We start from the raw sequence: 14,383 nt of genomic DNA on the forward strand, positions 1-14,383 counted from the left end.
ACCCCCCCCGCCCGGCTGGGGGCACGCGGATAGGTGGGGGCGCGCGGCCGTGACACGCGTGGGTGGCTGAGGCGGAGCCCGGGCTGGCAGCGATGGGGGGTTCGGCTGCGCTCGGCTCCTCCGGGCCGCCAGGGGGCGCTGTGCCCCGCCGCGGCCCCCGCCAGCCCCAGCGCCGAGGCGGGAGGCGCCCGCAGCGGGCCCTGGGCGGCGGCGATGAAGCGGGATCGGCGCGGCCGGTTCCTGTCCCCCGCCGGCGGGCGCAGGCCGGAGCCCCGCGCGGGGAGCGGGCGGCGGGGCCGCGCTGCCCGGGAGGAGGCGGCCGGGGCGGGGCCGGGGCGCGCGGGGCCGCGGCGCAGCACGAGCCGGAGGACGGCGCCGAGGAGGCAGGTGGGTGTCGGCGGGGCAGGGACCGGCCCCGGTCCCGGCCCGAGCCCCGGGCCCCCCCCCCCCGCACGGCAGTGGCCTCGGAGCCCCTCGGCGGAGCCCAGACGAGCCGCCCCCCCGGCCCGCGCGGAGTCGGCCCCGCACAGAGCTGACGGACCCCGGGGGCGAGCGGGGGCGAAGGGCGCTGCGGGGCGGGAGCGGCGGGCATCCTCCGGCCCCGGAATCACCCGCACAACCCCCGCTAACACCGGGGGGGGGTCCCGGGCGGCCAGGGCCAGCGGGCCTCTGCCCGGGAGCAGCGTGGGCAAGGCCTGGGAAGGGCCCCGGGGGGGTCCCCCGGAAAGGAGCCCTCTGGCTGGGGGAGCAGCACACCCGCTCCTGGGGCCTTGCCAGAGTCCAGGGCAGCTGGGCCAGCCTGCTGTAGCCCAGGAAATGCGGTTTCTGCTAGTGCGGGAGAGGGGGAGGAGCTGAGAGTGACTATAAATCCAGCCCCAAACAAGTACAGAAAGTGGCAGGAAGCCCGTCGTCTGTCAATTCTCCTCCCGAGAGAAGGGCTTGGATTTAACTTGTATGGGGGGTGTCCCCAGAGCCTGTTTCGTCAGCTTACTGTCTGGGGGACTGCTGGGAGCAGCTCTGTGTCTGACACAAGCACCCAGGGTGCCCCTCTGAGAAGATGTTTGGAGGTGTTTATCCGCTGGCAGGGTGACACGCCGCAGTGAAAGAAGAGAGAAAAATGGGGAAATCATCAATGAATGTTCCAGATTGTGGGATTCAAAATCTGCTGAAAAATTAGGAAGTTGTCTGTTCAAATGAAATGTAGAGCCTGCAGGAAGTTAAGGCTACTTATTTGTGTGACAGGATAAAATGAGCATGTTGGGGGACAGATGGTCTAAACCTTTCAGCATTTAAAGATGCCCCCCACCCATTATACGATAGCCATGAAAGGTTTCTGCTGGCAGCTACCTGAGTGAGGACATACCTTACAAGTGTTACCATTGCCATGCTTCCAGGCAGGAGCTGGTCATGGCTACAGTCAGGAAGTACAATCTCTCCTTGACAGTGCACTATGCTAAGTGTGTGAAAGAGGGAGGGTTGTTCTCAAGTACCAGAGTACTGGATGCCAGACCATTGGCCTTTGGGAATGCACGGATTCTGTATTAACTTGTATATATTTGTGCGCGTTGAGAGTTGTACTTGAAACAGCTACATTGTTTGTTTCAAGGGGAAACATTTTTTTTCAAAGCTAAGACAGTTACAAATGAAGTCAAGTTGTAACATTTGTAATATAACTAGTGATAAAACCCTGTCAAAGCCCAAAAGCCATCAGTAGCATCTGAGCTTTCTCGTGCCTGTAAAGAAACTGCAAATTGAGCAGGGTGGGCTTTTACTACCATGTGCCACTCCTCATCTGCAGAGAATTGTGCCGGTCAAGGCAGTCAGCTCTTCAGTGCGGACATGGGTGAGGGGAATGGCCTAGGTTACTGCTTGGATTCCCTGGTATCAGAAGGGATTGCAACTCCCACATACCACCCTTCTAGTGTTCATTGGTACATACTGCCGTCCGGGGTGCAAAACCCCAGAGCCTGTGAAACGACTGTGCACTCAGATGAGCATGGTGGGGGCTTCACGGCAGGAGAAGCCGTAGTGCAGGGAGGCCAGGCTTAAGGCTGACCAGTTGGGGAAGGTCATGGGCTGTCCTGATGCAGCCTGTGGTTCTGGCTAGATGGTCAGTAGACAGGGGTCAGTCTGTGGTCTGTATTCAGCTGGGGTATAAGTGCATACAGTGGCACTGTAGTCACCCAGCCCTTAGAGGGGTCAGTTTTTGGGAGAGACTTGTCACTGCAGGTGCCAGGTAGTAACTGTCACTTTGTGTAGGGGCAGAACTGAAATCCTCTGTACAGGGTAGTTCAGCAGGAGTGCAGTGGGCTGCCATGGGAGGGTCAGAGAGCCACACTCCAACCTGGTGCTGGGGTGGCAGGCTGCTCAGTCCTTGGGTGGGCGGCGTGTGTTACTTTGAAGTAATCTCTTGTGGGGAGAGTTTTGTGTCCCCTCATGCTGCTTAATCCCATTTCACTGGTGCCCTTTCTTGTCCTGAGCACAGGTTTACACAGCAACGGTTGCTGGCTTCTCAAAGGCAGCTGTTTCTTTAACTCCTCAGGCATGCCTCCCACATGATTACCTTGATCTTGGGCTGGAGTGAAGGAGGGCCCTGGTTGCTCTGCACCCAAGACTCTTAAGGCAATGCACTGCCTTAGAGTGAAGTGATTGTGTAAAATTTCATAGAATCATAGAACTTAAGATCAGAAGGGACCATTATGATCATCTAGTCTGACCTCCCGCAAGATGCAGGCCACAAAAGCTGACCCACCCACTCCTGAAATAATTCTCTCCCTTGACTCAGCTGTTGAAGTCCCCAAATCCTGATTTAAAGACTTCAAGTAGCAGATAATCCTCCAGCAAGCGACCCCTGCCCCATGCTGCGGAGGAAGGCGAAAAACCTCCAGGGCCACTGCTAGTCTACCCTGGAGGAAAATTCCTTCCCGACCCCAAATATGGCGATCAGCTGAACCCCGAGCATGCGGGCAAGACTCTCCAGCCAGACACTCAGGAAAAAGACTTTCAATATCCCAACATTGACCCTTGGTACTAATTACCAGTGGTCGCACGTTATTGACCTATTGACTAAATCACGTTATCCTATCAAACCGTTCCCTCCATTTGTACTGTGGTAACTCGTAAGGGCCACAGCCATGTCTGGCCCGTTGTGTTAGGTACCGTACAAACACACGACAGTCCCTGTATATTTGTAAGAACTGACTTATTTTCGTCCTTCCTTCTTACTTAGGAATTGGTAGAGCCCTGAGCACAGGATATTGCCGACTCTGCCATGGGAAGTTTTCCTCCCGGAGCTTGCGAAATGCTTTTGGGAAGGTTCCTGTAACGGGAGAGAACTCAGAGAAGCAACGACGTGTGGATCAAGTGTTTTTCACAGATTTCCAGCGACTGGTCGGAGTAGCAGTCCGACAGGATCCTGCTCTCCCGCAATATGTCTGCAAGAAATGCCATGCCCAGTTTTACAAATGTCGCAGCATCCTCAAGACGTTTATTCAGAGGGTGAATGCATCTCCCACAGGCCATATAAAGTCAAAAGGAAAGTATGTGTTGAGTTTTTTTATTCTTCATTTTTCAAGTCATAAATTTCTGTATATTTGTATATGTTAGTTTACTTGTGGAATTTCCGGGCACTGAACTCCCAGGACAGGATGTATTTTTAGCAGCTGTAAACAGCTAATGGCTGAATCTGTTTTCTTTGTAGATAAAAGAGCACATGCTATCTGCTACTGCCACATTTAAATACATTAGTTTTGTTACTGCGCCGTCTCTAGCTGCTACTGTGTTCCTGGTTTTCTGTCTTCCTGGAAGAGATTCATGCGCTGCTTTGTTTTGTGTGTAGGAACAGCGATGTGCAGCCACAGCCAGATGCAGAAGTCCCCTGTTTGGGTAAGTGCACTACAGAGTTAGTTGGAACTATTTTTTGTTTGTTCTGTGATACTGTCAAAGGGTTTGGGGTTTTCGACTGAACACTCAGATGAGACGCCACTAACTTGAAATCTGGTCATTTAAGAAGTTCCCTTCAGTTTGTTCCTTTAGTGCATTTGACAGTTGTGTGTGTCTAGTCAGTGTCACTGCTTCATGGTCCTGTGTCATGCACCAGACGAGGACATCAGACTTCTGCCCTGCTCTGGGATCTCACCTGTTCGCTCTCCTAGCAGGTTCCACACCAGGGGGTTTGCCAGTAGTGGCATCAGCTGAAGAGGCAGCAGGGCACACAGAGGGGAAGAGGGCTAGGACTGAGTGTATCTGGTCACGTTCTTGGGCCTGCCCAAAAGTCCCTCAAACCCAGCGGAGAAGCAGAAAAACAGCTTTGTAGTAGTCCCAATTCATCAGGTTATTTTTAAAACCAGTTGGTTAAACAATTCCAGTAGATGCGTTCTTTGAAAAAGTACTTTGGGGTCCTCTGCCTGCCTGAGCTCCTCCATCAACTCTGGATGTTTTACAGCCACGTTTCAGGTGTTTTTAAATGGTTCAGCTTAGCTGTTGGGCATGGCGTAAAGAGCCAGACAGATAGCAAAACAACCCATCACCATGCTATGTAAGCGGGGATAAGCACCGTTCAGCAGCCTGGTGCTGCTGAAGTGACTAACTGCTTGCATGCTCTTCTTTCCCATTTGAACAGTAGATCTGATCACATCCAGCCCCCAGTGCCTGCATAATTTGGTTACGTGGACCCACAACCATGCAGGGAACTGCCAGTCTGTGCCAAGCCTGCAGAGTGTGTTATCTTCCGAGTACTGTGGGATAATTCGAGCCGTGTGGGGCTGTGGAAACAGGCATGACTATGTTATGGATACAGATTCTGATTGCAGCACGGTGCTAGTCGATAATGCCTTGTCCGTTACATGGGAATGGAACAAGAGCACAGCACAGCGTTTGACTGACAACGGGGCAAGTGCAGACAATGCGGGGGCTGCCTCTGCTCCCAGGCCCCAGCTTACTCCAGCAAGGACAGTCACTTGCGAGCAGCCAGTAAACAAAGGGACCACATCGGAGCCACTAGGCGCTGAGAATCAGTTGCCACACAGCAGGAATTCATCTCATTCACAAGAGGACAGTCCAGCCTCTTTACAGGAGAAAAGTCTGCCCCAGTCAGCCTCTCCACTGAGCAGTGCCCCAGGTAAGAGTTTTGCCTAAAAAGTAACCTCCAACTGTATGGAGACAGGTGAAGGCCCTTTTCCCCAGACTCCGAGGCTGGGCCCATGCAGAACTTTGACTGTGCTGTCACCTCCGGGATGGGTGGTCCTTCAGGATGGCATAGACAGCAATCAAAAGCACCTAAACCTCAGTCCAGGTTGATGTTAGAAACCGAGCTTTGCAGAAAGGAAGCGTATTTAAAAATTAACGGCGGAAGCTGGGCTCTGAGCTCAGGGCTGGGGCCCAGACGCATGTGGATTCAAATCGTGGCTTGGCCATGGACTTGCTCTGTGGCTTGAGCAAGTCACTTTGCCTCTTTGTGCCCAAGTTTCCCCGTCTGTTGATGGGGATGAGACCTGCTTCTGCCCCAGTGGAGATTCAAGATGAAAAGTGCCGAGTGAGCGAAATGGGCCGTGGGGGGGAGGACTGGGAGCTCTGGGAGCTCTCTGGATGTGCTTCCCAGGCTGTTCCATGTGGCGTGTGCTGACATTTCAGAGAGAACCATTTGTGCAAGGGGCTGGACAATGCAGTGCAGTTGTTAGCTCTTCGCTCCTATGCTGCACTACCAGAGTTTCCCTAATTGTTAATAAATACAAGGTGTGTCCCTGAGCTGCTGGGTGGATGGCCTTGCCTCCTCCCTCTCCAGCACCACAGCAGGTGAGAGAGGAACCAGGGAGAGCCTGGTCACTGCCCTCAGACATTCACGGGAAACTTTCCAGCATGATCCCAGCAGTGGACCAGTAAGTACTTAGAGAGCTGCTTCCAGTCACCCTGTAGGCCTGATTTGGCACCTTCATCTCTTGTCCCTTCTCAAGGTGATGTGTGACACCACTGGTTATCTCCTGACTGTAAACAGGTGGGCTTGGGTGACTCCACCTTGTTTTCTGGATCATGCATCTGAAAAAGGTGTGAGTGAGGCTTCCTGGGGCTGACAAGAGGAAACGTAATTGAAAGCTGCTTAGTCTCAGATATATTACATCCACGAATCAGAAACTAGTATGGGTCAGAATCAAGAGTGTTTACATGAGCATGGGGGCAACAGTTCCTGGAGTATAGGAGGTGAAGGCCCCAGGTCTTGTGAAGTCCTGCAGTCACATATGTGGTTAACCCATCCTCAGAGAGCGTATGCAGCCAGCTGCTGAGTGTGAATTCTCCAACATTTGCTGGCTTCTTTTAGCTGCTTTTTGTTTGTAATACGCAGTGTTCTCCTTTATTTTCTAGGACAGTTGAGTGGGAAGCAGGTTCTGTCTTCAACGTCGGATGAGCGGGTAAAAGACGAGTTCAGTGACCTTTCTGAGGGGTGAGAGAAGAGTGGGTTTAAAATAGCCTAAATGTACTTTGCAAGCACGAAAATGGTCAGCTGAGGGGAATCTCATTCTCCAGTGTGACCTGGTCATGTGAAACCCCTTCCTCCCTTGGACTCAGCCTCTGGCAGAGACTGGTTTCTTTGTACTGAGCTTGAGAAAAGTTCACTGAGCTGACACCCCGGATTCCTTTTTCCTAATTGTGTCCCGGTTTTGTTTAAATGGCATTTGGAATCCTTGATAGATGTTTTAGCAGCTTCTGAAAAAGTTTCCCAGCAGAGCTGCCCTGTGTCTTTCAAGGACCTGGTTTGGTATTGCCCAGCACTGCAGGCCCATATAGCTTCTATTCTGTCTCATAATTCATTCTCATTTCCAACTACTGAGAGTCTGGATTCCAGAATAGCCATTGGTGTGGATATCTAAAGGAGAATCCATCTTGGTTGTCAGATATCAGACTGCACTTAGCGAAATCTTGTCTTTACTTACAAAAGAAGCGTGTTTGATGGGAACTTGCTGAGTGGCAGTAAATGACACTTAGGGCCTGTCAATTTTTGAGATCATCATAACCCCTCGTAACAGTGGAAGAAAATTAGGCCAAGATTCCCCAAAGAGGGTGTCTAAAATGAAGCTCCTAAATGAGCGACCATATAGCATAGTTCTGGGTCAAAAGCCTTTTGCAAGTGTAATTCAAAAATGTCGCTGAGAGCCTGAAAAATGTTACATAGAAGATAACAGAATGTTCTGGTATCTCCTTCTTGAGCCCAGAATTGTTTATTTCTATAGCTAGGATAAAAAGCCCAAGCTGTAATCTCCAAAGAAGTAGATGTTGCAGTTTCAAGTGTTCCTTGGGGTGGTTTTTTTTTTCTTGCTTTAAGAGATGATGTGGGAAGAGACTTTTTGTGCAGGAGATTAAAGTACAAATATTGATGACTGCTAAAATAACCAGCAAATTGGAGTGTTAGTGCTGAGGTTTCATCCAAACCATGTATTATAAAGTTTCTTCTCTTTCTCAGAGACTTCTTGAGTGAAGATGAGAATGATAAGAGAACCGTGCAATCTTCAGATGACTCCTTTGAGCCTTATCCAGAAAAGAAGTAAGGGGCTTTTTTTACTTTGCTTTTTTAACACAGCTTGTTTCTTTATCCACAGAATAGGTATAGCGCAGGCATTAGCATCAGTGTCCCCTGACCCATTCTTTGGTTTTTTTTGGGATGGAGGAGGCCAACCCAGGGAAGTTAGTTTTTTTTTGCTCTCACATGACCCAGAACTCAAGCTCTCCACATCTCCCTCACTCCCTTCCTAACCTGTTGGCACCTAGAATGGGTCACTGAACAGGTGAATGATCTATCAGGGGCTGCATTCCTCCTCCTCCCACACTCCCTCCACCTGTGTGTCTTCAGCCCTTTGCTGAGCTAGCTGGGCCATTTCAGGTGAAATTAGACTTGAATTAAATACAAATGAAATATCAAACATTCTCATTCATCTCTTTACATTGTTGTTCCTTGCCTTAGGGGGTCCAACAAAAAGAGTGAAAATAAAGAAGCGAAGAAGGCCGAAGAGCCCAAAATAAGAAAGAAGCCAGGACCCAAGCCAGGCTGGAAAAAAAAGATCAAATGCGAAAGGCAAGTGAACTGAGCAAGGAGGCGTGAGACCCTCTGAGATTAGCACAATCTCACTGGAGTAATTCTCTGCTTTTCAGGGAGGAGCTGCCTACCATCTACAAGTGTCCTTACCAGGGGTGCACAGCTGTGTACAGAGGGGCTGATGGCATGAAGGTAAATTAAGAATTAACATGTGACTTGTTATTTCCAGTGTAGGTGCTGTGAGCTATTAAAGGGGACAAGTCACCTTTCATGCAAGTAGAGAATTAAGAATGGTATCTGGGCATTCCCTTTCCTTCTCTTGAAGGACGGGGATGGGTCAAAGTGAATAGTTCAGCTGCGTGACCTGTGTAGTCTGAGGTCTTTGTTCCATTCCAAGTGGAAAGAGGAACTGGTCTCTTTCCAACTCATGCTGTGCTTCACCTTCTGTCCTGAGATTCAGCCATTGCCTTGGTGGGGAGCCCTTTTGGAAGCGCTGCAGGCTAATGGGCTGCTTGGTGCCTAATGTTGGAGAGAAAGTTTAACAATGTTCTATTAAAGTCCTACAGAAGGCTGGACTTGCAGGCTTGGAAGCAAGCTTGAGTCGTTTCACATAGTGAAGCTAGATATGCTGTGTACTGCTGGCTTTTTTCCATTGAGTCTTCTGGCTTGTGCTATGTAAGCTATCGATTAGGAGTGTGAAGTGTGAACTAACTTCTGACCTCTAGTAGGGTAAAGAGACTCCTGTCTCCAATCCTTATTTTTAGAAACACATAAAGGAGCATCATGAAGAAGTGCGGGAGAGGCCTTGTCCCCACCCTGGCTGCAACAAGGTGTTCATGATTGATCGGTACCTACAGCGCCATGTGAAACTCATTCATACAGGTACTTCCTGCTGACAGTGGCTGCTCACAACTGAAGGGAGGGTGTTATGCAAGATGATTACTTCACTGTGCCAAGACCTTGTGTTGGGTATGAAACTGCCCTATCACTGTGGTATTTGCTTAAGACCCCCTTCCTACTGTTTGTTTGGTACTGATAGGCCTGGAGGATTTGAGCTACTTCCCACATCAGGTGCTAGTGAAGGAACTTCATGGTTTAGCTTAAATTGATTCTGGTAAGCATGGGCTTGTGTGTATCAATGTTTGAGGTGCTAAGGTGTCAACAGTGCCAATGCCTCCTTCACCAGCTCTGTTCTCCCTGCAGAGGTACGGAATTATATCTGTGATGAATGTGGGCAGACCTTCAAACAACGCAAACACCTCTCAGTTCATCAGATGCGCCATTCAGGAGCAAAGCCCCTCCAGTAAGTGCACTTTGGCCTTATGCACAGCCTAGTGGTGTAATAAAGTAAATGAATAGACAGGGTCACTGGGTAGACCCCCTTTAAAATGTGAAGCCCTCCTAGCTTCTTAAAGTGTGTGTGACCTATTTGTTCAGTCTTCCTAAACCCTACATCACTTTGATTAAAGAATATTGAAAACGGTGCTGGGGAATCTGTATGATTTCCTTCCACTAGTCAGAGTAGCAAAGAATTGGTGTGTATAGTTAAATGTTGTTTAGAAAAAGGCCCCATCTAAGAGTCTCACTGTAAGATGTTGGCATTTTCATCAGAAAATCCAGATTGGAAGCTGAGGAGGATTAGGTAGCAGTCATGTTTCCGAAAGCCAGGGTAAGGCATTCATTTAAAGACACTTTTCTGAAGTCAGGTTCAGAAGAGTTCAAATAAGCTGGGGCCTGCAGTGCTGGATGAAGTCCTGTAGTGTTTGGAAAACAGGGTCCTGGTGGACCTGCTGCCTATGCTAGGAAGTGTAGGGATTTCCCTGCCCTCTTAGCGTACCAGCAGGGAGGTGATGTAACTAAGGGAGACATTTCCTAGTTGTACATTGGGTTTGTAACTAATCATGATCCTGACCAACTGTGAGTCTCCCTTTACTAGTCAAACTAGCTAGACTGTTATCTGCTTCCAGGACTCCTTTTAGCTCCACCCCAGTGCGCTCCCTTTGCAGGCTCACTCTCAAGCTTTCTAATTTGCATTGGCTCAGCTCCCAGGAGATGCAAAAACTGGAGAATTAGTAAATAATGAGGACAGGTCACTGATTCAGAGCAATCTGGATTGTTTGGTAAAATGGGTGCAAACAATATACATTTTAAAATAGATATAAACATATACATCTGGGAACAAATGTAGGCCATTCTTACAGGCTAGGGGACTCTGTCCTGGGAAGTAGGGACTCTGAAAAAGATTGGTGGGGTGTAGTGGATTATCAGCTGAACATGAGTGCCCACTGTGACCAAAAGAGCTAAATGTGATCCTGGGATGTATAAACAGGGAAATAAATAGAAGTAGAGAGGTTATTTTACCTCTAGTTGGCACTGGTGCAACTGCTGCTGGAATCCTGTGCTCAATTCTGCTGTCCACAGTTCAAAAAGCATGTTGATAAATTGGAGAGCCCTGCAAATGAGTAACAGATTAGAAGTGATTGAGTTCTGAGTCAGTCTGTTTAACAAAAAGAAGGTTAAGTGATGACTTGATTATAATCTACATGGGGAACAAATATTTAGTAATGGCCTCTTCAATCTCCAATCTCAGAGCAAGGTACAACTTCAAGCCATTGTCAGACTGGAAATAAGGTGTATGTTCTTAACAGTGAGGGTATTTCGCTATTGGAACAGTTTACCCAGGGTTGTGGTGGATTCTCCATTACCGCCACTTTTTAAATCAAGGGTGGATGTTTTTCTAAAAGATACTGTAGGAATTATGGGGAAGTTCTATGTCCTGTGTTATATCACTGTGGTCCCTTCTGGCCTTGGAATCTATGAATGAGAGGCCTTCAGTAGCTTAGCATTTCTTGTACTGCGCTGCTCCAGTAGCTTCCCTGCCCTGTGCACAAGAGATGTTCTACTGAAGTGCTGAAATAGTATTAGCTGTCACCAATCTTATTCATATTCCTAAACCCATTTACCCAGATAATTGCTGTGCAGGAAAAGGAGATTGTTTTTTATACAATCTCGAGTTGAAGCCTTGTTGTTCAGTGAGGTGTTACCCTAGTTTCTTACTAGTGATGAATTACTGACAGCCTTACCTGTAGCTGGGGCCACTGTAGCGTTGCTCTAATTGTGTTTTGCTTTCCAGATGTGAAATCTGTGGTTTCCAATGCAGGCAGCGAGCGTCTCTCAAATATCACATGACCAAACACAAAGCTGAGACCGAGCTGGAGTTTGCCTGTGACCAGTGTGGAAAGCGTTTTGAGAAGGCCCATAACCTTAATGTCCACATGTCCATGGTGCACCCTCTGACCCAGACTCAGGACAAAGCCAAGCCACTGGAGCCTGAGCAGATTCTCATGTTGAATCCTTCAGGGACTGTGGAAAGCCAGGCTGTAAAACCAGAACAGACTGCACAACAGGAGCCTACTTGAAGGGCTGCTGGAGGTGTGTACTGACCCAGCCTTGTATAAACCATTCAGCAGTGGGGATTTTTAATATACATTTTAATAGAGTCTCAACAAAAAACCCACCTCAGTGGAAATAGCTTCAGCTTGCTCAGAAAAAAAAAAAAGCTTTTACTGTGCTGTGATTCTCCATGCTTAGATCAAATTCAGCGGTGTTGTACTAAACCGTCTCCATCGAATGTAAAGGAACTGAATGTTCTACACTCCCCCATGTGGTGATAGAAACCAAGTTGTACCACATCAGTTAAGTAGTTGCATAAACTGCAGGCATGTATGTAGTTCCTAGTCACATGGGTCTACAGTTATATGGCGCAGTGGAGTGACTTAAAACTAGGCTTTTTTTTAAAAGTACAATTCCCCAAGCAAGTCTAAAGTGAAATTTAACCTACTTTATTATTAACAAGAGCTTCAAGGTTTTGCTTGTAATAAATTATTTACAAAGTAATATGAATCAAGTAGTCCTGGTTACAAAGATGGAGAACAGCTGATAACTTTTGTGGAATCCAAAGAAATGGATTGACAGGAAAAACTCTTAGTAAACACTGTCTGCAGCTGCAGTTAGACGCATCTTTCTCTGCTGCCCTTGGCCGGGCTACAGTTCTCCACCAGTATCACTCAGAAGAGGACTGGTTCATCATAGAAATCCTCAGCTACAGTGGGCTTTGAGGAATGGAAGAGGGCAGCTTTCACCTCTGGGTCAAACTCTTCACAGGGATCCAGTAACTGGGAGGAAAAAGAAAGCAACTGGTATTAGAGACCCATTACTGCTTCTTCAAGCTAAGATCAGCACCAGCTCAGCCTGCCTGTTTACAGTAAACTTCCCAAACATGCCTCAGCTAGAGAAGAGACAGCATGGTTTGGGGTCAGGCAACAGCCGCCTCCACACAAACAGTGGATCTGTACTACACCTCTACCCCACTATAACGCTGTCCTCGGGAGCCAAAAAAATCGTACTGTGTTATATCAAACGTGCTTTGATCCGCCAGAACGTGCAGCCCCCTCCCCGGAGCGCTGCTTTACTGCATTATATCCCAGTTCGCTTTATATCGGGGTAGAGGTGTACAGAAAAGTACTATGAAAGGGGCATTTAAATGCTGTATGGTTTGTGGACAGCGCTAGTTCATGATTAGTCTTGCAAAAAAGACTGAGGGCTGCATGCATGCTGACACTAAATGGCGGGTAGGCAGGAGCTTACAGTGACTTGATAAAAGTGAAAAGGAGGTGGACTTAGCATACCTGTTGTATATGTATAAAGCTCTTTTTAGGGCACCGTGCAATTGAATGTAGCAGAAATCGACGAGCCTTAGTTATCACCTCTAAAGAATCCACCTAGTGAAAAGACATCAAGTTCAGGACAGAAAGCAAAGTCACTTGAAATCCTCACTTTCATCTTTATTAAAAGAATGTTGACTTTTACAAGTGGCTTAGGTACTTTAGTTTATCCTAGTTACAGATTAGGTAGATAACTTCACCATGTGTAAAATTAAAGTGCACTCTAAGGTCCTAATAGCAAATGTCAAGGTTCCTTCTCCACTCTGAACTTTAGGGTACAGATGTGGGGACCTGCATGGACACTTCTAAGCTTAATTACCAGCTTAGATCTGGTATCACTGCCACCATCCAGAATTTCTGAGTATCTGGATCACTCCCTTCCCCTCCCTGGGTAGCCTTGAGAGACTCCTCCACCAATTCCCTGGTGGACACTTATCCAAATCCCTTGGATCTTAAAACAAGGAGAATTTAACCATCCCCCCCTCCTTTCCCCCCACCAATTCCTGGTGGATCCAGATCCAACCCCCTTGGATCTAAAAACAAGGAAAAAAAATCAATCAGGTATTAAGAAAAAGGCTTTTAATTAAAGAAAAGAAAGGTAAAAGAAAACCCTCTGGGAGAGATTAGCATACCAGCTACTCTCACAGACAACAGATTCAAAACACAGAGGATGTTCCCCTGGGCACAAATTTAGTTACACAAAAAATACCCTAAATGATAATTCCCTTAATGATACCAAGACAAGTTAAAAAGAAAATAAACATAAACCTATTTATCCTTTTCTAAACTTACTACTCTGATAAGAGGCTGGTTCCTTGATTTTTTCCTACTCTGGCTGAAACTGAAACTAAACAAAGGAAAACTTCCCTCCTTCCTTCCTTTTGAAACATCTTGTTCCCCCATTGGTTCCTCTGGTCAGATGTCAGCTAGGCTAGTTGAACTCCTTAACCCTTTACAGGTAAAAGAGGCATTAACCCTTAACTATCTGTTTATGCCAGCAAGGTTAATGGGCATGTCTATTTTATGATGGCGCTCCAACTTGATCATTCTTTTATGCCACACCGACAATTATGTGTGTGACTTTGGCACCTCCAGGCCTTAACCAATATCAGAGCCTCACTGGGTTGGATACTGTACAAGTATCAACGGTATGTCAGCCATTTCAAAAAGTAAATATACTTTGTACAGGCAAGAGAATAAATGGTATTGTGGCTAGGAGGCTTTCAGAGTAAAATCCAGTTAGGTAAGAGAAGAGAATGACCACCACTCACATGCTTCACGCTGTGTAGGCTTTGTCCCCCCTGATCTGATCTCTGAGGATTCTCCTCTTCTATGTAGAGTCGAAGCAGCTGGGTATACATGTCAACAGCAACGTAAAGGAAGGTTTGCTCTCGGTTAAGTAGATTTTGGTGGAAGCAGGGGGTAAGGCTAGAGGGAATCACACAAGATATAGAATGAGTACAGTGCAAGAGGAAGCCCCTCAACAGCATCTCACCACACATCTTTAAACACGTTAGGGGCAAAAGTGCAACCAGCATTTTCACCACCTCACATGTGGAATTTCACTATCAGACTTGCTGTATTCAGCACTGGACACTACTCCCACCCCTTGGAACACCGGGAAGTGTGAATGGAC

At 47.8% G+C, this 14,383-nt stretch overlaps 2 protein-coding genes across 3 annotated transcripts in view; one reads left to right on the forward strand and one right to left on the reverse strand.

Moving 5' to 3' along the window:
* The first annotated feature begins 92 nt into the window (after positions 1 to 92).
* On the forward strand, positions 93 to 11,926 carry ZNF276 (zinc finger protein 276). Its single transcript, XM_039503657.1, has 11 exons — positions 93 to 387; positions 3,230 to 3,539; positions 3,839 to 3,885; positions 4,622 to 5,119; positions 6,358 to 6,436; positions 7,454 to 7,534; positions 7,952 to 8,062; positions 8,140 to 8,215; positions 8,788 to 8,905; positions 9,227 to 9,326; positions 11,157 to 11,926. Exons 1-11 carry the CDS (start codon positions 93 to 95, stop codon positions 11,440 to 11,442), a joined length of 2,001 nt encoding a protein of 666 aa, XP_039359591.1. The 3' UTR covers positions 11,443 to 11,926.
* FANCA (FA complementation group A) overlaps positions 11,845 to 14,383 on the reverse strand; it is a 68,611-nt gene continuing 66,072 nt past the window's right edge. For both annotated transcript variants that reach the window (XM_039503591.1, XM_039503590.1), the window contains 3 exons: positions 14,019 to 14,175; positions 12,712 to 12,804; positions 11,845 to 12,198 (listed from right to left, as the gene is read on the reverse strand). In XM_039503591.1, the coding sequence (XP_039359525.1) occupies positions 12,091 to 12,198; positions 12,712 to 12,804; positions 14,019 to 14,175 (358 nt within the window). In that variant the 3' untranslated portion in view covers positions 11,845 to 12,090. The remainder of the gene's footprint in view (positions 12,199 to 12,711; positions 12,805 to 14,018; positions 14,176 to 14,383) is intronic.

Source organism: Mauremys reevesii, linkage group 16, assembly GCF_016161935.1.
Source record: "Mauremys reevesii isolate NIE-2019 linkage group 16, ASM1616193v1, whole genome shotgun sequence".
NCBI classification, from domain to species: domain Eukaryota; kingdom Metazoa; phylum Chordata; order Testudines; family Geoemydidae; genus Mauremys; species Mauremys reevesii.

What these genes read in the sequence shown, in the direction of transcription:
- ZNF276 (XM_039503657.1), top strand. Translation starts at nt 93, where the DNA reads ATGGGGGGTTCGGCTGCGCTCGGCTCCTCCGGGCCGCCAGGGGGCGCT. An exon ending in GAGCCTTATCCAGAAAAGAA is followed by an intron (nt 7,535 to 7,951) that starts GTAAGGGGCTTT and finishes TCCTTGCCTTAG; the next exon opens with GGGGTCCAACAAAAAGAGTG. An exon ending in AAAAAGATCAAATGCGAAAG is followed by an intron (nt 8,063 to 8,139) that starts GCAAGTGAACTG and finishes TCTGCTTTTCAG; the next exon opens with GGAGGAGCTGCCTACCATCT.